The sequence below is a fragment of the Phoenix dactylifera genome, chromosome 11 (assembly GCF_051530095.1).
Source record: "Phoenix dactylifera cultivar Ajwa chromosome 11, Ajwa_hap1_PhDact_Kaust_v1.1, whole genome shotgun sequence".
In the NCBI taxonomy this organism is placed as follows: Eukaryota; Viridiplantae; Streptophyta; class Magnoliopsida; order Arecales; family Arecaceae; genus Phoenix; species Phoenix dactylifera.
The window spans coordinates 28,569,882-28,593,314 of NC_143200.1; the positions used below are offsets into that span (position 1 = coordinate 28,569,882).

The 23,433-nt window shown below is 38.8% G+C and overlaps 2 protein-coding genes across 6 annotated transcripts in view; one reads left to right on the top strand and one right to left on the bottom strand.

The window, feature by feature from the left end:
- Positions 1-14,272, bottom strand: part of GEX2 (gamete expressed 2) — a 31,864-nt gene extending 17,592 nt beyond the window's left edge. For 3 of the 5 annotated variants that reach the window (XR_015971548.2, XM_026805945.4, XM_088707700.2), the window contains exons 1-8: positions 14,027-14,266; positions 11,082-11,426; positions 9,930-10,268; positions 7,016-7,342; positions 5,472-5,678; positions 5,282-5,373; positions 5,069-5,210; positions 3,291-3,599 (exon numbers count right to left, since the gene is read on the bottom strand). Coding sequence is in view for 4 of the 5 variants with exons in the window: in XM_026805945.4 (XP_026661746.4) it covers positions 3,291-3,599; positions 5,069-5,210; positions 5,282-5,373; positions 5,472-5,678; positions 7,016-7,342; positions 9,930-10,268; positions 11,082-11,426; positions 14,027-14,186 (1,921 nt within the window). In the remaining variant the exon portion in view is untranslated. Of the gene's footprint in view, positions 1-3,290; positions 3,600-5,068; positions 5,211-5,281; positions 5,374-5,471; positions 5,679-7,015; positions 7,343-9,929; positions 10,269-10,882; positions 11,427-14,026 lie in introns of all 5 variants that reach the window. The other 2 variants (XM_089926279.1, XM_039127892.3) reach the window with 2 other exon arrangements.
- Positions 14,273-19,858: 5,586 nt separating this feature from the next.
- On the top strand, positions 19,859-21,816 carry GAE1 (UDP-D-glucuronate 4-epimerase 1). Its single transcript, XM_008796176.5, has 2 exons — positions 19,859-20,123; positions 20,213-21,816. The coding sequence occupies exon 2, from the start codon at positions 20,309-20,311 to the stop codon at positions 21,605-21,607; it is 1,299 nt and encodes a 432-aa protein (XP_008794398.1). The 5' UTR covers positions 19,859-20,123; positions 20,213-20,308; the 3' UTR covers positions 21,608-21,816.
- Positions 21,817-23,433: the final 1,617 nt, after the last annotated feature.

Consider the following 23,433-nt stretch of genomic DNA (forward strand, 5'->3'; position numbering starts at 1 on the left):
GGATAGGGTGGGACAGCAGCGTCTCCCATAGAAAAATAGGGATGGCCCCATCCCACAGGATATGGATCATTGATTGGATCAATGGTTCCACCTCTACTGCACACTATTGCTTGTTGGTTTGAAGCATTTGAAGACTGTTAGCCCTAACTTTCAAGGACTTGTACATGTCAGGAGGGAAACCAGATTGCTTGATGGATGGCAAATCTGGGAATGTATCAGTTGAAGGATATATTGGTTTCAGCAATTTCCGATGAACTTACTGTACTATGCTAAGACTAATGCCAGAAGTGGCTGTTTGAATTATAGATGTCAGAAAGGAGGCTTTCCTCTCCATACCCCCCCTACCCCACCCCTACTCTGACAAAAAAGAAAACGAATGCCCGATATCAAATAGAAGATCCTAAAACTCGCCGATCATGACCTTGATAGAAGCAACCTCCGTAATTGTTCGACCTTAGAAAATCTCAAATATGCCCTTCTAACAGAGACACATCCAAGAGGCGTGCTTTTGATTTGTTAATTATTCTTCTGCTTTTACAAATCAACTATGCACTAGTTTACTGCTAGCTGAAAGATCAGAAATTACAATTTATCTCTAGCGCCGTTCTAAATAGATTACACATTAAATGGACATGTAAAATTCACATACATTGTCAACAGGAAATGTGAAATACTATTAAATCAGAGATATCTCTAATACACCATATGACCATGTTATACATGCGAAAGATCATAACCTATCACGCAAGCCTGTTTGCTGTTTCTTTTCTTCTGAAGAAGTATTTTCAAAAGATTACATAAAGAAAACAAAATTTGAAAAGTACTTTCTCCAATGCCAGATTTAGATGAAGGATTTTTAGCCTTGTCTCCACATAGGAAGTCCTCAGTTGCTATTACGTCCAAGGGTAGCTAACTCTGTGCCTTCAGCAAGTTCGGCAAGGTGCATATCTTTAGTACTCACACTGCTAATCTTCAGTAGAGCTTTTTAAAGACTTCATTCACCATCTCTCATTCAATGGTGAGTGGCTTTGTTTAGAAGATCATCTCATCACAAAATGGTGTCTGTTGTTTTTCATATAAGCAAATTCACTTGTATTCCTTGGTTAATTCAGTACGTAACTCTCTGTTGCACATTTCAATACCTTCATGGCACAATCACTAACCCCTCACTTTTCCTCCTAGGTAAATCTTTGTGCTTTGTGCTATTTAGGCTGGTGATGACATATGTTTCTGTATCATTATTGACTTTTACATTTTCCTTGGTGACAATTTCAATTGCTAAAAGAAATAAGAGATTGTTCACCCATATGTTAAGTGACATAATTTTTGCTACTCACCTAGTTCTTGCATAAATCTCCTATACATCTCAGCAGCCTTATCACAACATCATATGCTCCCTTTCTTCATTCTTATCAAAGCTCTATAGTTTCTCCCAGGCAAATTATACTGCTGATTTTCTACTATTGCATTTTACATATTTCTTGGAAATTTATTCAACTCAGAGTCCCATGGAGGAATAGTTGTCAATCTCCAAGTGCAAGGCCCTTAGGGCTGCAATGTGCTCCAAAATAAAGATGAAAAAAATGCATCAAGTAGGTTATAATGCAGGACTATCTCAGAAGAGGTCACCATTGAAGGAAAGAAGACAAAGCAACATATCCAGTTGATATAAAGGAGTGGTAATGCAAATTGAGGTTCAACCAAGTTGAAACCCAACATCATGCAGTAATAGCTGGAAAAAACTTCAAGAATAAAATTCCACTTCTTATCAAAGAGGTTAGCACCATTTTAAAGTTCAAATAAGCTTTCATGCATGTGAATAAGAGTTAGACAGGAGAGAAAGGTTTCACATTTGAAGTATTAGCAACCATCGACCGACATAGCATATGCCATGCTGTGCCAAAGTAAAAAATTTTGAAACACGATTAAATATTTTTAATTATGCTTTTAAAAATGATTGTTATCCAAGTCGGGTGTCGATTACTGTCCCTAAATGGTACATGCCAGCCAACAAAGTGGCATAAGCTTGGCATATGAAACCTTCTATAAGCAAAAACAATAAAGCTGTGCTAAGATCTGTAGATGGTCAACATTAGTGGCACTAGAATCGAAAACAGTAGTCTTTTTGGAGCTGGTTTCTAGGTAGTGGGAGTTGTCATTAATAGGTTGCACATGTCTCTTTCATGGGATCCTGGAGTAGTTAAAGTTACATGCAACAAGACCATTTTATTGGGGTAATACCAAAGTCATGTACAGTGACCAAAACCTACTTATATGGTTGCTGGTGAATTGTGCAAGACTTGGAAACTAGGTGATGCTTCCTAGTTCTCTTTCAAAAATAGAGAGAAAGATTCCTGTAAAATGTAATATCTTTCTAAAATATCCTTACATTTATTCATCTACAATTAACAGATAAAGTTATGCGAATAAATATTTAAGATTAATTGGTCAAACCAAGGCATGCATTCTCAGTACTAGACCCTATACCAATACTTGTTGGTATAGTCGGTACATAGAGGTTGGCTCGGCATACCGACACTCAGTATGCCCACATACCAAAGTATCGGCTTTGTACCAATACAATATGGTAAGCCTGGTACAGGGTGGTGCACATCGGTATTATGAAACTTAGGTCGAACTTTGTGATATATACTTCTAGATAAGTTATTTGTCGTAGATTTATAGGGCAGCTTTCCCTAGTTGGCTTGACAACTTTGTTTTACAAGACTTTCACATTCGTGCCCCTATTTTCATTTTGAATATCAGAGTGCTATCAAGATAGATATTAGTTTAAATTTTCTCACATATACAAATAGATTACTTTATATATCACTAAATATACAAGCTCTCTCACTTCATTAAAATCTAGTCTGTTAAGCATTTCATGAAAGCATCTATGAAAACCCATCATAGTGTTTACCATGCAATATGCAAGATTTTCCATTAGTTTTAAGGTTTTCATATAGAAACTGCATGCAACTAATTCTACACTATATTTACATACCGGATGGGCTCAAAATTTCATATTTGAGAATAATATGCAAGTGAAAACTATTAAAATGTATGGACACATTAACAAGTTGCATCATGCATTTTCAAATATGAAGATCTCCTAACAAAAAAATAGTTAAAAGTAATAGTTCACCATGGCCTTCTTGTATTCATAAAAAATGGAATGACAACTTTTCTCCCCCTCCACCCCCCCCCCCCCCCCCCCCGCCCCCCCGGGAACAAAAAAAAAAGTGTTGTATAACGCATAAAATAATATAAATATTGCTTTTGAGACTTACTTTCATGCACATGGATCTGAAAAGGACAAGGAGGCAAATTCTTATCTTCAAATGAGATACATATGTTATAAGCACCAAGATCACTTGCTAGGTAGTAACCAATATATGATCCATCTTCATTGTCTATGAAGGCCCATCTCCTGAAGCTTGAATTATTTACAGAATCTATCTGAAAGGCCAATTTTGTTTGTTGTGATAAAATAGGATTTGAAAATGCATCCACAAGCTGCACCAAGACTTCATTTTTCACAAGGCTTTTTACAGTAGGTGTAAATCTTGAGACACTTGATAATGATGTATCAACCAAACCTGAAAAATTGTTAAAGTGATTTGTCAAGTAATGCAGTAGAGGCAAAGGGCCTACGCGAGGAGGAAAGTGAGAGGTGGTTGCTAGAAGGAGAATTGGGAATGAGAAGGGGATCTCAAGGTAGAGGACTTACATTTTAGAACTCCAGAGTTCTGATTCTTTTTAGAATCTTTAATTTATAAAAAGATATAGTATGATTTCTCATCTTGGCTTAGTATTAAAAAAGATAATTAAATTAATCAAAGTCATGTGAATTATCAGTATAAAATTTAAAAGAATAACTGGAAAGCACACGAATGTTAAACTTCAAGAAATAACTGAAAATTGCAAGAATGCTCCAAACAAAGTTGCAAGCATAAAAGAAATTAATATTTCACTTTCCTTTAGTTTACTAGAAGAAGAGAAATAAACAAATCAATTATGAAAAGCTTAGAACTTATATCCTCTAGTTAAGCCATTGATTTATTAATCAAATAGATTATTTAGCGAAGAGGGAGAAGGAGAGAGAGAGAGAGAGTGGCAGAGGGCGGCGAAGAGAGAGAGGCTGAGGGAGGATGAAAAAGAATGAAAGAGAGGAAGAGAGAGAGGGGGGGAGAGGGCAGCGGAGAGCGAGGAGGCAGAGAGAGGGGGGAGAGAGGGCTTTCGAAGCCCTCATTCCTCTGCGGCTTCGGAATAGGGGCGAAACCCCTATTTTGTTTCGAAACTGAGGCTCAATCTCATTTTTATTTTTTATTTTTTGAAATTTCTTAAGCAAAGTGGGCAGCAATTGCCGACTTTATTTGTTATTTTCTGAAATTATTTAAGTAAAGTCTGCAGCGACCACCGTCTTCATTTAAAATTTCAAAAAAAAGGGGCCGAAGCCCCAGTTTCTTTTGAAACAGGAGCTTCGCCCTCGTTGCGAAGCTGTGGATAAGAGAGGGCTTTTGCTCTCCCCCCTCCCTCTGCCTCTCCTTTTCTCTGTTGTCCTCTCCCACTCGCTCCCTCCCTCCCTCTCCCTCTCCCTCTCCCTCCCTCCCTCCCTCTCCCTCTTTTCCTCTCTTTCTTTCTCTCTCTCCCCTTCCCTTCGCCTCTCCCCCTCTCCATTGCCCTCTCCCGGCTCCCGCTCTCTCCCTCCTTCCCTCTCCCTCTCCAGTCTCTCTCCCTCCCTCCCTCTCCCTCCCGCCCTCTCTTTTCCTCCCTCTCCTTCTCTCTTTTCCTCCCTCTCCTTCTCCCTCCCCCTTCCTTGCAGTTCTCCTTTCTCGGTACACACCGGAATGACACGGCATGGTACCGTACCATCGGCCTACCGGCACAGGTGCCGGTTTCAGGCTTGCTGACCTTGGAGTTACTAGTAGCCAAATATAAATGGTACTTGAGCGAATTCATAATGCTGAAGCATTCTATTCTCAAGATCAAGAGAACTAGATTTACTACATGTATGTAGCAAACAAGCAGAATTGAAGTTAAAACATGGATAATTAACTAAAATTACCTGGCGATACCTTCATCAAATAAGGATGCCCATTGTTCAATGGGATGTTTCCACAGAACACCCATATCTCGTACTCTCCAGAAACTTTGGGAGTATAGGAAACATTAAACTCACTAGCTCGAGTTGTTGGTTTCCCGATAATCTAAGTAAAAAAGGCAAACAAGTTTCAGTGTCATTCATATTCATTTTAACTGAATTACAGAAGTACCAAACCTTTACAGTCCAATCCTCATTTGCTGGTAATGCAGGATGAGATCCCGCTGGTCTACTGACAAAGAAAGTTTGTCCAGCAACAGGGCCATGCTCTGTTACACGTAGATTTTAATGCATATCAACAATTGTATAAACCATTTAAAAGGACAGTGTAAATGAATATTTTAATATTTTACTTAATTATTCTTACCGCTGGTATTCCTCAAAGGCAATATAACTGGGCGCACATTGAAAGTTCCGTTTTTACTTAAGATTTGTACATGAAGTTTTTCTGCCTCAATTGGAGATGGATTATGATACATATCCTCCAAATAAACTGTGAAATCGGCCAGTATACCAGCACGAGAGCCAGCTAAACCAGATCCATTAGCAAAACCATGTGATCTATGGCAGTAACCTGACCACCAAAAAAAAAGAAAGAAATTAAAAAAAAAAAAAAAGAACTCCTGAGTATTAAGATGAAAAGCTGTTGCAGGAATAGAAGATACAAAAATTCAAGCTGGAATGCCTCTTTAAATGCTACAAAACAAGATAATTAAGCTAAGCAAAAAGGTGGAATATAATCAACTAAATCAACTGAAAACGGAAGTAGACAACAAACATTTGACAACTATCCTACATGAAACATGATAGCAGGTTTTGCAAATAATGACTTCACCGGGGGAACAGTATAGACCCGAGGTCATGGAGGGGGAGGAGAAAGAAGATCATTCTCTTGTGTTTTCTTTTGTTTCTGCTTTTAAAATATCATTCTCAAAGTACATTCAACTAAGTTCTTAAAAATACTAAAAGTAAAAAAACTACCTTTTAGTATTTTTAGTGTTTGGTGATCACATATTGTAAAAGATGAATTTGTCATAGTTGAAAGACAAAAAACAATCTTTATAAAAAAGACAAAAAACAATCTCCATAAAAGAAGCTAGAAGTTAGTTTTTCTAGCTTCTCATAAAAGCACTTTTTTGACCTCTACTTGCACGAGCACTTTTTAAATGTTATAACTTATTTTACTTCAAAAGTTGCAATAGAACTTTCGACTTTAGAGCACCGAGCAGGCACCTAGACAGCACAGAAAAAGCATATGACAACAAATCATCATTCAATACATCCTTTAGAAAAGATGAGTTATAGTTGAGACTTGAGACTGCTTAGGATCCATTGCTAATTGACAAAACTACTACTTTAAAGGATAACTACCTTATTATCAGAGGTCTCAATCAGAAGGAGACTTCATTCAATACAAAATTCACGAAAAAAATAATCGGTACCAAGCAAGCATGTTAGATGCTTATATCATACTTCTTACAAGAAATACAGTTTGTAGTAGTTTCATTATTACTAAAGAATTTAGTGAGATATGTTGTAGTAAAATATGCTGTGCTCAACATAAAAGGAAAAATAGATAGTGGCTTAAAAAAACTGATATTTTTAAGCTTCACAGTTCACAGAATGTTTCATGACATAGAAAATTCTCAGTTAAGTATAGTTATTCATTAGGACAATACTAAGATAGCAAGCAATACATCAGTTTTATGTTTTAAGCAAGCTGCTTGCAAGTGTCAGACTCAACCAATGAACATTGAGAGGTATAAATTTAAAATTAGGCATGCTTATGAGATCACTCAGCAATATAAACCTTAGTTTCCATTGTTAAGAAATATCTAATGACCATAAAGTTAAGGGAATATGTAAAGGCAAATAAGCAAAAACTTCTGCAAGAATTCAAACTAGCCATACCTATGAAGACAGTAAAGTCGTAAGTCATATTAGAGATGCTTGTATTTAGCTTGGAATCGAAAATGGTGAGCACAAATTCCCCAGGTTCCGAAACAATGAAAGAAAGCAATTGAATTCCCTGTGCCACCTCTTGAAAGAACAAATCTGCCACTGGGATTGACAAATTGGTAGCCTTTTGAACCACCCGAGCATCAAATGGAAAGAAACCAGGAACAAGGTTTCCAAACAAATCTTGCTGATGTATAAAGATTTCTAGCTTGGAAAAAATTTGCAAGTAATTTGTTCCATATTTCCATTTGCCCACACTTTTGGCAATATCCAGGGGTCCTGTAACAAGGTAACCATAGAGCACCAAGGATATATTTGAAGAGATTTATAAAAAACTAGAAGAAGTTGAAATAAACAATAGAAAATGTCTCCATATATCAAAAAAGCTAATATAACCTCCATAAGAGTATGAATTAAAGGAAACAAAACATTTTTAGCAAGTTTTGGCTAAAGCTAGTCTACTTCAGAACTGATGATCAATATATATTATCTTCGGTCTCATGCTTCAAATCTTGCTTATAGTATGGTTTGTCAGTAGTTAAAACTACCCATGTTCATTGCAATTTCAGTTGTTTATCTGAAAATAACTAGTTCAGGCTGAGATCAACTTATTATATAAGTCTCATTGTTATCTTACCTTCTTCTTTTTGGGTTGAATTTGCTATGAAATAACACATTATCAATTCAAAATGGCATATCAGCTCCAGTTTCAATTGTATGCAAGTTAAAACCACTAAAAATTATCTTAATAGAATACATAAAGTTCTAAATTTTTCTTGACTTGGAAACTCAAACCAAAACTGTTGGAGCAAAAGTCAATTTGGCTAGCGAAACTGAAAGTAAAACCTATTTTTTAACCTTGATTGTAAGCACATGTCTTCTAGGTGCTGTTCTACAGTACCTTTTTTTTCACTTATATGTGTAACAAGTTGCCTTATAGGTTTTCCTTCCTTTGCATGTTGTTATAATTATGTTTGTACCCGAAAATAACCCAAGTATCAGTCATTGGTTATCAATGCTTCTTAGACCATATCAGATGTTACTTATCTTGTTTTACAGCTTGCATGCTAAATGTTCATGCATCATATTTCCGTAAAGCCTTGTGCATATTGCAGCTAAGACTCTGGTTGATTTTGCAGCTTGAATGCTAGATATACATAAACCATATTTCTGTAATGTTTTGTACCTATAGCAACTGAGACTCTGGTCAATTCTAAGTGAGCAGAAAGATATTTTGCCACTTCTACTTATTCTTGACTCCAAAATTTGTCTTTCTAATCTCATAGTGAAGGACAATAAAGTTCTATGCTATATAATAACTACCATGCCTCCGACACTTTCAGGAAGGCAAACAGCCTTGCTGGTTGGTTTGCCAGCTTTAGAATGAACTATTAGGGCATGATGATCTGAACTTCCTCGAATCCACATGGGATCATGTGTTTAGTTCCTGCCAATGCCAGTGCCTATTGTCGTGTCAGGGCTTTGTAATCTTGTGGGGCTTTTTCCTTTTGATCACAGAAAAAAAAAAAAGAACAAATGAGAACATCACTTTCAACAAAAGGTTTGAATTCTCTAAGCTCAAAAAAAAGTCAAATATGAAGCACGAATGTGTGTGTATATACATGCATACATATATACATAGATGCAACATTTAGACACATATATGTGATATTTGCATGTAATCAAAGATTATCTCACTTGGCTTTAATAAATCATATTAATGCCATGAAGCATCGATAGTTGATTGTGCCAAAAATAAAGGCAAAATCATGACTTGTGACCATAATTGATCCATCAAAACTAAAAACAAACCCTAGGTCAAGGGAACTATCTCATGGCTGTGTCATCATTGTCTTTAATGTGTTGTCTATTGCCTATATATGCTTTAGTTAATTAGTAGGTTAGAGGGGGCAAAAATAATCAAGGTTACAGAAGAGTCATATGACCCTAGTGGGACTTAAAGGCTTTAGATTCTAAGCCATGTAAAAGGATCAAGGTAACATGACTATCGTGTTTTCACCAACATCAACACCCTAGTAGGTATGCTGTCATGAGTCTCATGGCAGCACAAGTCACATTATCATTATTATTATTAGAGCAATTCATAAGTGACAAATATACATCTATATCTGAAATTATATAAAACCACAACAAGTGATGCCTTGAATAACCACTATAATAAAACAATAACATGAAGCTAGTAATGAAATTATATCTACAACAGCTCATAGCAGGAACTAGAAAATCAAGCAGAACATACATGTGAAATGTAAAGTGAATAAGAAAGGAGGTACCAAATGAACCTCCTAAAAGTTGTCTTATTATCTTGAATTATCTGCTCTAATGACAGTAATAGGAGGCTCATACATTATACACATGAAACAGAGGGGATATCTTTTCGTACAACAGAAACATCGGAGACTCACATCATATTGAACCTCAAGAATAGAAAACATTTTGTTAGAAAAAGCCAAGGAGATGCAGTCTCCCCATAAAAAATTAAGAAAAAAAATGATGATCACAATATCTGAATTCAAGAGCATATAAATATTCCATATTTTTATTGCTACCCCGTGCTCAGAGGGCATCATAGGTTCAGGAAAAAGAACACGTTGACCATGTAAAAATGTAAAACTGTAAATAATCAGCATAGAAATTTCCAGTGGCCTGTTCATTCATGGTCCATACAACCTGCAACATACATGTAGTAGCACAAAGAAAAGTTGTTTCACCATCAAAGTACTGCTTCTGCATGGTATATATACACCCAAACACTATTGAATACATCTAACAGATTCATATTTAGCAGAAAAACATGCAATACGAAATAGTGTGCATGTAACATTTATAAGACAAGGCAACTAACCTGGTTTTACCATGAATGGTAGAGGAGAACCACTTAAAGTCCTATTATCAGCGTATACATGTAATAAAAAACTTCCAGTAATTGTAGGAACAAATTCTAAACCAACATAACCCGCATCATCCCAACCATTATCTCTGACATCAAGCACATTTACAGTAGACCCATTTTCATAAGACGCAGACAACATAAAGTAATCCTTGTTTGGCCCATCATTTCCTGAAGAAATACTATTGCCAAATGCATCTTTCTGGAGTACAAACAAATAAGCTTTTGTGCCAGCAACAAACTCATTCGAAAGATTCCCCCAAGAAGCCACGCATGCAGATGGATATGTATGCCCTTCAAATTCAAATAGTATGTGGTGATTAAAACATCAAACTAGGTAAATGCGAACAAATATGATAGCTTAAATAGATAATTTTTTAGGTAAATGCGAACAAATATGATAGCTTAAATAGATAATTTTTACTTTCTGCTATGAAATAAAGAAGAATCTCATCATCTAACATAAAGAAATGTATTAATAGTGCATGTATTTTCATATCAAAGAATAAAAAACAAAATAAAACATTAAACAACAAACTTGACCATTTATATGTAACTCTAATCATTTGCCCTCTCACTCTGTTCTATACATGGCCCTCCTAGTTTAGCAGCAATTACCTGGTACTATTGTTTACCTATTAGTGGACACAGAATCATAAAAAGAGCCAATAAGCCATATCCATCTGTTTTAAGTAACTTAATGCATTCTCTCAAAAAAGAATAACTTGAAGTACAACTTTACTAACTTCCCATGTAATGAGCTGATCAATATATCATAAAACAAGACTAATTTACACTAGTTTAACATTCAAATAATAAAAGACTATGTAAACCATCAGATTATAAGTACACGTGTTAATCAACCAAATTGTACTTATGTATTAAAGATTTATTGTATTAAAGATTACTTTCATAGTGCTTCTTTGCCACCATTTATCATCCACCCCTTCAACCATATCCCCCTTCCATCTACTTCTCCTGCCAACTTATCTATTAACATGAGGAAATATGAAATGATTCACATGTATTTGCATGAAACTTCTATAGTAAATCTGTTTCCCATAAAATAAAATTTTAAAAAGTCTTAGATAAAAGTTTAGATCATACCAGCTGTAACAGAGAAATGAAGAGTTGAATCACTGATGCCAAGATAATCTTCAGTGATAAGTGCAGTAAACTCCCCTATCCAAATGGGAATAAAGGAAATATTCCAAAAAGTAGGATCCCCCTCAAGATATGAAAATACACCAGACACATATGAACTATTTCCCTTCTTCCCACTTACCGATAAGGAAAAATTCATAGGATAGCTGCTAAAATTAGAACTTTTATCACCGAAAGAGTAGTCCAAAAGTTTAATCTTAATAGTTGCTATCTCGCCTGCTTGAAATGTATTCTTATCATCGAGCCAACCAAAGGCAAAGCTTGGTAAGGGTGGTTTACCTCCAGCTCCTGAAAGAGCATTTATGTCATAAAAAAGGATTGTAGAAACTGAATAGAAGAGAAGAACTTATTAAATCTATTGATTTCTAAACCACCAACATATTTGAAATCATTGAGTGTTTTAATTTCGAAAGTTAAATCTTACAGACATGATAGGTAAAACTGCATTAATCTTCAAATGGAAAGAGGAGTACATTTATTGATATAAAATGAATGGTAAAGCAAGATATATGTAAAGAAAAATCCCTATCCCATCTATTAGAGGGCAGAATTTATGAATCTTACTTCACCATTTAGATGTATCCTTTGTTTTTTTCTCATCTTTCAGCTTGCAACCAAGACCCCCTCTTCACTACTATGCCACACACTGTCAAACTATCTCAAATAGTGTTTCCTCATTTTTATCCAAGGATTTAAGCATGCATGATGTTGGATCATGTATATCTGCATGAAGTTACAAAGAAAGTACCAGGGGAAACGATCAATTATCAGCATGTACCATGGTATAGGATACGGATGTTACAAGTCAACACAAGTGAATACCCTGTCAGATGACAGGGTACAGAGGAGGAACTTTGGCTTCATAGCATGCTGCAGTAAGGTACAGAGGGTACAGGTGATTGCTGGTGGTTTGGTGTTAACTCACATCAATGAAAGTATGTGCAATTGTTTAGCTAGCACTGGGGTGGAAAATCAGTATGTGACATGGATCTATTACTCACTTGTAAATCTATCATCTGGTCTTGAACAAATATGCGTGCAGCCAGACAAGCTCAAATTTGATTCTGAGATGAGCACAAGTTGCTTCCTTTATCCATATTTTATTGTATTGTGTATTTATTGATTGTATGAGTTTGTACCTTTGTATCTCAAAGATATAAAAACTCCTCGTCGTTACTTTAAAATTTGAATTCTCAAGTTGGTTTGATCAGGGTACAGATGTACTGCCATTCTGTGTTTTTTAAATACAAATAATTACCCATGTTTTACTTGACTTATGATTCATATACAAAAGACTCTGGTTTGATTTGACTTGTGACACAAATTTGGTTGGAAGATTCAAATTCTTATGGGAGAGTTCTGAACAAGTCTACTAGTCACTCGAAAACAAAGTGGACTACAGTAAAGGGGTCTTCTAAGCATACTTCTAAGCACACATGCACATGGGTTGCTGTGTCATTCAGCTCTTGTCATGTACCTTTTGATGTCTTTTCATGGTGGTTTTTAGCATAACAAGTAAACCTCTAATCCATCTTAATCCACTAGTCGTGCTAACACTAAACTATTAAGGTGGAATGAAGTATATACATTCATCTGTAGGACCTAAAAGATAAAATTGTGAAGAAAGCCAAATAGCAAAGGCAAAACCAAATGAATCGAAGTTCATAATCTAAACAGCTGGAGTTCTTTCTACATATTATCTAAGTCACCAAGTGCTCTTACGGTATAGCATCATTTAGTAGTCATGTGGCATCACCGAAACTGTATGGATGATGTGATAGGCGATGCTGCTGATGTCTCACCGGCATGTCTTGATATGAAATTATGAAGAATCCTGACCATAACAAAACTTTCAGGCCTTAAGACTCTGTTTAACGAACATGCATGTCTCTCTCCTGACACTCGTTCCACTAGTACCTCCTAGAAGATTCATCAAAAGCTGTAGCAGAAATACCTGTCTATATAACCATCATCCATCCACTAATTTGCCAGAAAGCAAGAAGCATTAGTTCAAATCTCAGCTTAAAAATTTTTAGCTTCATCATCTTCTTTCCAATGCATATCACCTAAGCTGAATGTTACCAGATCATCAGTGACTTTTTCCCTTCCAGACTAGGGCAGAAGCAGCAGTGATGTCAGCACTTTACCTGCACTTCTCTATTTGGATTATATCTTCGCCACTGGTCTACCGAGAAGATTTTCATTATCTTTTAAGAAGAACCAAGGAAGAGATCCTCTGCTCCTAACTTTTTAAACAATAAAAGTTATAAAGAACGCTTCCCTCATACGTGACCTTTCTCACGCGAGCATCTCGCGTCCATTACACCTCACAAAGATAACACATAAAATAGAAGACAATAACTAGGTCAAAACAAGAAATCCTCAGAACCCTAAGTATCATAAGTTTATTCCATGCCAAAAGGGAAGAAAAAAGATAAACATATCAGTTAGAAGACAGAATCTAGGATCAAAACAGTTAACCGAGAAAAAAAGAAACGAAAGAAAAGAAAAACTAAGGTTGAAACAAGAACCGCTCAAAACCCTAAAACCAAGAAAATACCATGAAATTGTTCTGCGGCAAAAAATATTAGAAAGAACATATACTAACGAAACAGTTAACCAAGATTGATGGAAAAAAAGAAGTTATCAAGGCCAGAAAACATCTCAGCTTAACCAAAAAAGAAAGAAAAGAAAAACTAGGGTCGAAACAAGAACATCTCGGAACCCTAAAACCAAGAAAAAATCATAAATTATTCTGTGACAAAGAAAGTAATGAAAAGAACATATACTACCAACACAGTTCACAAAGATTTTTATTAAAAAAAAAAGTTAACAATGCCAGAAAACATATCTAAACCCAAGAAGGTAAAAGAAAGCCCAATTCGTACCTGTTGGAGACGAGGACTCTTCAGCCAGCGAAGAATCTGAAGATAAAATCCATATAAACAGACATAAAATCGAGGAGGAGATCTTTATCCAGCGGCTCATATCGTCGAAATCGGGGAAGAAAACGAAAGGATTCAGGATTCGAGATTCTTGGAGAAGCATCGGGAAGAAGTTTGAAGAGAGGGAGGGAACTCGAAGGAGGGAAAACGGAGGGAAAGAGGGTACAGTGGACGTCTCGGTATAACGGTCCCTTGGTCGTCCACTAAATCCACGTCGCATAGACAGTTAGAGCAATCCGTCCTCGCATTTTGGAGCTATTTACTGCAAATACCCCTTGTAGGTGGCGTTCGGGTTGTCTCTTTCGCGCGAAGGAATGATTGATCTTCTTTAGCGATGTGGACCGTCGGATGGCGCTCCGGACAGTTCTCAAAGCATTCCGATTCTTGGGTCATCTGCCTGCACAGAACTCGAAGTAACCATAGCGCAATCCAACGGTGGATGCGCGAGCAAAGGTACATCATTCTTTCCTGCGAAGGACACAACCCTGTCCTTACTCCTTGTAGGTGACCATTGGATTGGACATACTAAATAATCCTGCCACCTGGCATCATCATTAAAGGGTCTATTAATCGAACGGATGTGATTGGTTTTTCTGACTATCGATGGATGATGCTGTACACCTGTGCGGACTAAAACTTAGTCGAACACTCGTTGAAAGGATCCGCCAGTGATGCATTCATTAGAAAAATCTCACGGTCATGATGGCTCATTATATATGAGAGTGTTGCTCAAATTGGCCTTTCCTATAAATGTTAAAGCTTAGGTTGTTCCTTTTGAAAGGGTCCCATCAAGCTTTAGCCCAAGCTTCCACTATTTTTGCAAGCGTACAATTTAAGCCAAGCCAAGCCTAGCAAAACCTTACTTGATAGTTAGGTTGTTCCTTTTAAAGTTATGCTTTTGCATTTTCTTCTCCTTCCAATTCCTTGATAATTTAATTCTCAAATAAAAAAAAAGGAAAATTCCTCCATAGCTTAATTCATAAAGCTGGTTTTCATCATTTAGCCGAAACATTTTTTTTTAAAGAAAAATCTCTCCAAATTTTTATTTTATATTGATGATGATACCTCATCGAATAAAATATTAATGATAATATCAAAAATTAACTTCTATCTATTTATCAATAAAAAAATACTACTTTCCTCGTATCCTACTCTTGCAATTTCCTAGTCATGTAAATTAAGATCACAAATTTAAACTTTGAGGTGGACTATTGATTAAATGTCCTAACTTAAGAATATTTTTTTATTTGTTGCTATTGAGAATCAATATGACCAAAGTGTCGAGCCGGTGAAATTGCTAGAGGGCTCGGCAATCAATCGTTCAAGGTATAAAGATTGGCAGAAAGTTAAGGAGTGCTCGAGATAGCGCTAGAAAGCTGAGATCATACATGGGCCTTCGCTCCAACATCAGGTCTAAAACATCAAAGACGAATAATTCTTCTTGATGGAGATCCTTTGATGTCTAAGTTAGAAAGACTCTTAGAGAACATTAGAGGTTATGAGAATGGTAGAAAGAGCACGGAGGCATATGAGAACTCGAGAGCACTTAGAGGATTCTCGAAAATTGGATTGTATAGGGGAGAGCCGGTGCCCATCATTGAAAGATTGAGCTATACATATAGGTCGTCTTTAATAAACCACCATACGCTCCAAGGATTACGCACGGTCTTTTCGCACATATATCATATCATGTGCATCTCGTAGGCGTAATTTGGAAAACCGCCTGCGATCGTAGCCAAAGTGTTGGCAACCCAAGAAAGATAGGGTAAAGGCTTTGTGGAAGGCTTTGATTGTAATCGGCTGGTTCCAAGACGTATCACCATTGAAATAGAATTGAATAATAATATTCAAAATTGACCAAATTGATGTGAATTCAGTCGGAATTGGCTGGTCGTGATAAGCTGGTGGCTTTTGGGGGCCTCGCCATCTCCATTCAAGAACATTCCAACTTTGATATAGGCCTCTCCGGCACTGACGTGTGGCATCTCATCTTTAGAAAGGTGGTGGTACCAAATTGCTGAAATTCTTGAGTGAGCGTCCATTAGACTGGTCACAGGACCAAGATGCTTTCGCTTGCATTCCAAGTTAACCCGTGACCAAAACTTCAACTTTCCCGTGTGTTTATCAGCCCAAGTTTTAAACGTTAGAATCGATTGCTACCACATGGCTTCAAAGAAAACCTTCATTACCAGGTAGTGTTCGTTGGAAGCATCCAATTGCGCCATCAGGAACCGAGAAGAACAAGTTAGGTGGAAAGTTCAACACTCCCCACCTGCATCCATTGGCCCGGATGGACAAAAAGCTAGCCTATTTGAAATTGTGAGGGAAGTTGCTTCTGTAATAAAAAGTAGCCAAAGTGTATCCGGGAAAAATCAGCATAGCAAAAGGATCAGAGTTAAGTTCTAATTTTTGGACATTCTAGGTGGGTCCATGCACTTAAAGATTGATTTTAGGAGGAATGTGTCAAATCCTTGTGCACATCAAGATTAGGACCATTTATACTCCACAAACACTAATTTATGATTATGTAACTTGAGGATTGCAATGAGAAAATAAGTCATATGTGGAGCTACATTAGGTGAGTCCTGTGTGTAAAGGTGTTCCAATTTAAGATCGAAGAAATGATCAGCAAAGGCAAAATATTGCATGCCAAGACCTTTAGATACATTTCCTCAGTGAAAATTAAATAATTCTTTTCACTAGAGACTTGGAGACATTGGTCATTCTCTTTATTTGTGAGGACTCGTACAGACGGATGTATAATCTCACATTTGTTATTTGTCGAAAAAAATTTGGATACTTATACAGGACTAAGGAACTAAAAAAAATATTTTTGGGTGAGATTCTGGATTGTAACATTATTCATGTTAATTGTTAGAAAATTTTGCTGCTCTTATATTGTAGATTTCCGAAGGATAATTATCTATTTCTTGCTAAACTCTCATAAAAAGCACGTCGTGATTGATCACTGAGACTGCGATCTCTCGAACAAGCATCCCCCATCTGCTAGGAATGCAAAAATGCTTTTCCTTGCAAGTTAGATTTGGTTCCTCCAAGGTTAAGGTATCCTTCAAAAAGTCAAGAAGATTGCTTTGGCTTTTTAGTTTTCCGAGTTTATAGGGCAAGGGCCATCTTTCTCCTAAACAGCATGCAATGGAGTTTAAAAGGCACCATTGACCTCTCCCAAAACTATTGCAATTTTCTGGTCTATATTTAAACATTATTCAAGGTTAAAAAACTATGACTTAAACTTTTTAATACAAGATGTATTAATTATGGGCTATGGTTTACGAGTCTACTGCATGAACAAATATTATGCCACATGGTCCACAACAATAAGCACGCATGCTTATCATCTTTCTTTGAAGAGTAATGGAGGAAGCAAGGAGCCCCACCCCCCTAAAAAAAAAAAATAATACTAAAGACATGAAAATTACAAAAATTTACAAGGATTTACATTGATGTTAATTGAGAGGAAGCGGAAGAAGGAAGAAGAAAGGAAAAAAAAGTACAACAATATCGAAAGTTTTAAGTGGACAATTTTTTTTTTTAACCTTTCTTTTTTACTCTGTAAATAAGAGAAGCCCAACCATGTTTTTTATAAGCTAAGGAAGGGGAGGGGAAACCATCATAGTCTTAAAGCTTTATTTTTAATCGTCATTATGCCCGGTTGCCTTCCCTAGAATTTAAATCCCACTGGTTTCGTCGTACAAAGTCTAGAATGAGCATGTGACCAGCACCGCCCGCGGAGACGATCTTCATTAATGCATTAAATAATTTGAACTAACAACAAGCAGTCACTTAAGTCATGTGCTTCTGTTCATAATCAGGGCTTTAGGAGGGCCCACTTATCAATATAAAATTACCACAAATGGGAAGAGAACAGATTAGGACGCAAGGGCATCATGCTAGGGTTTTGAGAAGAGCCAATGAAAATACCTCAAACTCCCAATCTCTAACGGGAAGGATTCATTAAAGGATTTCCAGCATTCTAGTCAAAAAGTCCATTAAACAAAGATTTGCACTTATCAGATCGGATCATGTGGGGATGCCCATTATGTTGGATCCCATGATCTATGATACCTAGGGTTCTATACCGCAGAGGATTTATAGCCTAGGATAGCCGTCATGTTATCCATTTAGGAGACGGAATCTATTACTCATTTCCAAAATTCGAACAATCATGATCGATGCTGAATATAGCACGCACGAGATGCACGATTGTGGCTATTCAGGAGTTGTACAGTTCTATGCCGTACAAAATCTTAGATCTTCCATTTAGCAAAGCATGTTTGATTAATGTTGGCAACTTGAAGGCCAATCAGCGTAAGATAAACAAACCATGAAAGTGATATTCTTTGAGAAGATATGGTAAAACATGTGGGCAAAGAACTGCGACTAAAGCTCAAGCATATGGCAAGAAATTTGCAGTAGAAGAAAATGATGAAAATAATTGATTTGTTTGAAGATCGTTGGATTAGCAAATTTCTGTACATCGAATGCTCCAAACTGCACGCTGTGTTCAATAAACTAATTCCACTAATAGGCTAAGCACTTCTAGGAGGCTCGTGAGCAGGCTTGTGACCAGGAATCAAAGTAGAGACAAGGCTTCAAAAGCTGTCCTTTGAAGTATTTTGACAGTTGGCTTAGCAAGGGAACGAGAGTTTTGGAGAAACAGTAACTCCGGCTAGGAACTAGGAAGCCAAAGTGCAAGGGAGGTTTGAATGAATATGTTATGCAGTATAATGACGATGGTATGCGGTCTAGAAGTGGGAATTTTGTCATAAAATCTAGTATCATAGATGGCAAATATATAATTCGACATACCAGTTTATGTTACTTGGCGTATAAGGCTGTAGAAGAATTTGGAAGGGTCACTAGATATTTAGTGGTCACGGCTGATAGTTTTAAGGAAAAAAATTACGATGCTTGATCAGAAAAACATTATTTCCTAAATGAGGGACTGATATTCCAAAAAATCTCATCAGTATATCATCGCACAATCAGCTGACATATCCAAATATTATCATTTTACATATATGATAAAGAGCTAAAATTGCGTACATACTATACAAGCCGTTACATTGATGAACATCTGACGGGACAAAAAATTCCTAATATGTTGTGCAAGGTGGGGACTGAAGTACAAGACTAAAGTAGCCTCCTCTGCAAGAGAGCACATGATGATAAATAATTAGGGACATGGTATCCTTGGAGCATGAACAATTGATCACACCTACTGCGCAATCAACGGTGGATATATATCCATCAACTTGAAAGGTGCTACGCAATCAAGGAGTGCAAGTATCCAAGGCTCAGCCATCCTTATCCGGAGGATAGCCTATCCATCCCAACCACTACAGTGTCCCCCCTGGCTCTAGTTAGCTCCTACCACCGACCTCGGTTTTGCGATGATCTCACGGGTACGTCGTATTCCACCACCTTCAAATAGCGACACCCTCCCCGGGGCCCACGTGTAGCTGGCAACGGCATGGGGGAGAGAGAGAGAGAGAGAGACCATTAGCCGAAGCACCTCCCACCGTTCACCGGAAACGGCATCTAAAACCGCGACCGCCGCAGTCTTCTCCCGTTTATCCCCTCACCTCTGTTCTCCACCATTCCTTTCCCAGCATTCACTCTATCGACGTGGCAACATCTTATTCGATGCAATAGTGAATATTTTAACGGGGTCCAGCATCCTCGCCTTGGGAACAATTAGGAAAAAGAAAAGGGGCGCCCTTTACTAACACTAAGAAACTAAAAAAACTAAAAAGTGGATTACCAAATCCTAAAATTTTAGGAAATAGGGATTTTGTTCGATCTAATTTGGCCGTCTGCCCGTCCATTGTGCGAATTCACGCGTTTCCCTGTCCCTTCTTCGCCCGCTTCTCCCTATTTATATTTCCCCCTCTCCGCGCTCCTTTCCTTAGCAGGCGCGGAATTCTCTCAAAAAATTGAAAAAAAATCCGCTCTGCCCTGCCTCCTCTCCTCTATTCCCCCCTTTCTCCTCCTCCCAGTCCGATCCACGCATCCAGTACAAGTAATCGACCTATCCATCTATTCCTGTACTATTCCGCCGCTGCTTTGATTTTATTATTATTATTATTATTATTATTATTATATTCTCAGGATTTAGAGAGAGGAAGGAGGGGGGGAGAGAGAAGGGAAGAAGAATAGGAGGAATAGGAACGAAGAAGACGAACGAAGACGGCGACGGAGAAGAAGATGAGGATTCTCGAGGACGAGTTGTTCCCGTCGACGCCGGGGAAGGTGAAGATCGAGCGGGCACACGCGATTAATCGGCAGTTCAATCGGTGCTTCGCGTCGACGAGCACCATGTTCCTTTGGGCGCTCTTCCTGATCGCCCTGACGGCGTCGTACCTGAGCTTCCAGAGCTTCGTCGACACTTCGTCCAAGTATCTCTCGGCGTCGTGGGGCGGCCTCCACTGGGAGAAGCAGATCAGGGTATCCGCCGAGGTCCGGAGGCCGCAGGGGATCTCCGTCCTCGTCACCGGCGCCGCTGGCTTCGTTGGTTCCCACGTCTCCATCGCTCTCCACAAGCGCGGTGACGGCGTCGTCGGCCTCGACAACTTCAATTCCTACTATGATCCTTCGTTGAAGAAGGCCAGGAAGTCCCTTTTGGATTCGCAGGGCATCTTCGTCGTCGAGGGCGACGTTAACGACGGCCGCCTCCTCGCCAAGCTCTTCGACGTGGTTCCCTTCACCCATGTGATGCATCTGGCGGCCCAGGCCGGGGTGCGGTACGCGATCGAGAACCCGGCGTCCTACGTCCACAGCAACATTGCTGGCCTGGTGACCCTTCTGGAGGCTTGCAAGGCGGCGGACCCCCAGCCGGCGATCGTGTGGGCCTCCTCCTCGTCGGTGTACGGTCTCAACGAGAAGGTTCCCTTTTCGGAGTCGGACCGCACCGACCGCCCCGCCTCCCTCTACGCCGCCACGAAGAAGGCCGGCGAGGAGATCACCCACACCTACAACCACATCTACGGCCTCTCCATCACCGGCCTCCGCTTCTTCACCGTCTACGGGCCGTGGGGCCGCCCTGACATGGCCTACTTCTCCTTCACGAGAAATATTCTTCAAGGGAAGCCGATCACGATCTACCGGGGCAAGAATCGCGTCGATCTCGCTCGGGATTTCACCTACATCGATGACATCGTCAAAGGGTGCTTGGGGTCGCTGGACACGGCGGAGAAGAGCACGGGCAGCGGCGGGAAGAAGCGAAGGCCGGCGCAGTACCGGATCTACAACTTGGGGAACACCTCGCCGGTGACTGTGCCGACGCTGGTCTCGATCCTCGAGCGCCACCTCAAGGTGAAGGCGAAGCGGAATGTGGTGGAGATGCCGGGCAACGGCGATGTCCCGTTCACCCACGCCAACATCAGCTTGGCTCGAGCGGAGCTCCGCTACAAGCCGACCACCAATCTCGAGACAGGCCTCAAGAAGTTCGTCAAGTGGTACCTCCGTTACTATGGCTACAGTCCCCGGGGAAGTAAGAACTTGTAAAAAAAATCCCCATTTTTTGGTTTTTTTTAAATGGTTTTTTCTTTTCGTAGGATTTTTTCTTAAGTTTTGGGAAAAAAAATACTTAAAATTCTTTTCTCGGAGGAGAAGAGAGGGAAGAGAGAAAAAAAAAAGCTCTGCCTTGGACTTGTAAAGAAAGTATCCGAATTTCTGTTTGGTGTTTAATTAACGAACTTTTCTTTATTTTTTAATCTATTACTATTGGTCTGTTTTCCTGTTTCGTTTTTTAGTTTTGTTTTCTTTTATTTGGAATCACCGCTGTGCGCTGCATCCGGACTCCGGAGACTGCTTTCGCATTCCCTGACGGCGTTAAGTTTATTTAGAGATCCCGGACAGCTGGCGCTCGAGATTCGAATCGCCTGCGGAGGCGTGGTTCGGTGAGAGCGGCTCGCTGAGAGTGGCATCTCCCGTAATTTTTCCTATTTCTGAAGCTTACCTTTGTTCTTTGCTTTTTTGTGTGGCCTTGCTTCTGGCTATAGCTGGAGGGGATATAATATATTAAGTCTGGGGCATGACATACAATGGGCGCCAGCTGGACCTGGAATAATTAACGTGGGGACGGCTGGGATTGGGAGCACCATGATTGACGGCTGGTGATGGGCCGCGCCTCTTCTGGGATCGTGTACTGGCCCTCGTTCTACTTCCCGCTTGCTTCCAGGATACGGCGCATCGATTGAAGGATGCAGCGCGTCGGATATTATATCCAGCTGTAAAAAGGGTCGATTACGTGTTGCCATTATTTGGATGGGGCCCACAACCTGTCCCATTTTGGACGGGTCGATGTGGGTGGGCCCGACATTGTGGACGATATGATGTGGATTCGTTTGGGAGGCTGGTTACATGACGATACGGGAGAAGTGTGTGAAATGGACCCATGTGACGTGCCACCTGATCGTGATCCAACGGTTTATCCATACAGCTATCAAAGGAGCCCGTACTATTGCGATATTATCTTCGTTGTCGCTCGCTCAGTGCTCAAAGCCAAGAGAATTTTGATGCTACGTTTGGTTACCGACTAAAAGGCCATGAAGAGAAAGTTATCCATGTAGGGCTTGATTGTTCTGATATTTTTTTTTCCGAATCAGAAATATAGAGTCCTATGCAAAAAAAAAAAAAAATAGTTATCATATTTATATTTATGCAAAAGGTAGAAGTAAAAACTTTTCCGGTTTAGCTGCATGCCAACTCCTCCTTCCCTTCCACTCCCACATCTCAATATTTATTCGGCTTCATTCTCAACTCCTTCCTACGTCCCAACAACATTCCATCCTACCTCCTCAGGTAACTACTCCTCCATTGCCAATTTGCCACCTTCTTTGTTGTCGCGCATCCTTATCTTCGACCTTCCCACTTTTTGTGTTCCACCTTCCACTATTGTTAGCCTTTCTGTATTCAGCACCTACCGCAACTTTTATTGCCCGCTCGTTATCCTGCTCCTTTGTCGTTGTTCACATCTTCTCAAATCATCTCTATGCAAATGGTCATCGGCTTCATTAAGATTGAGCACATCCTCAAGTATTTTTTTTCTCTATCGCCTTCACCTCTGCCTCATTCGTTAAATATGTTTTATTTATTTTTTTGTAAAAAAAAGAGACAAGTAAAATTTAGCCTTAATTATCCAAATACTAGCAAAAAAAAGTGACTAAAATTATTTTATTAAATAATAAAAAAATATACTAAATAATATTATTTTATAGAAGATAGTGAAATAAAGTCTGTTTTTTTTTCATTTTTATTTCTATTTTATCCTCCATCGCCACTCTTACCTCAAAGTTTATTGCCCACTCGTTATCCTGCTCCTTTGCCCT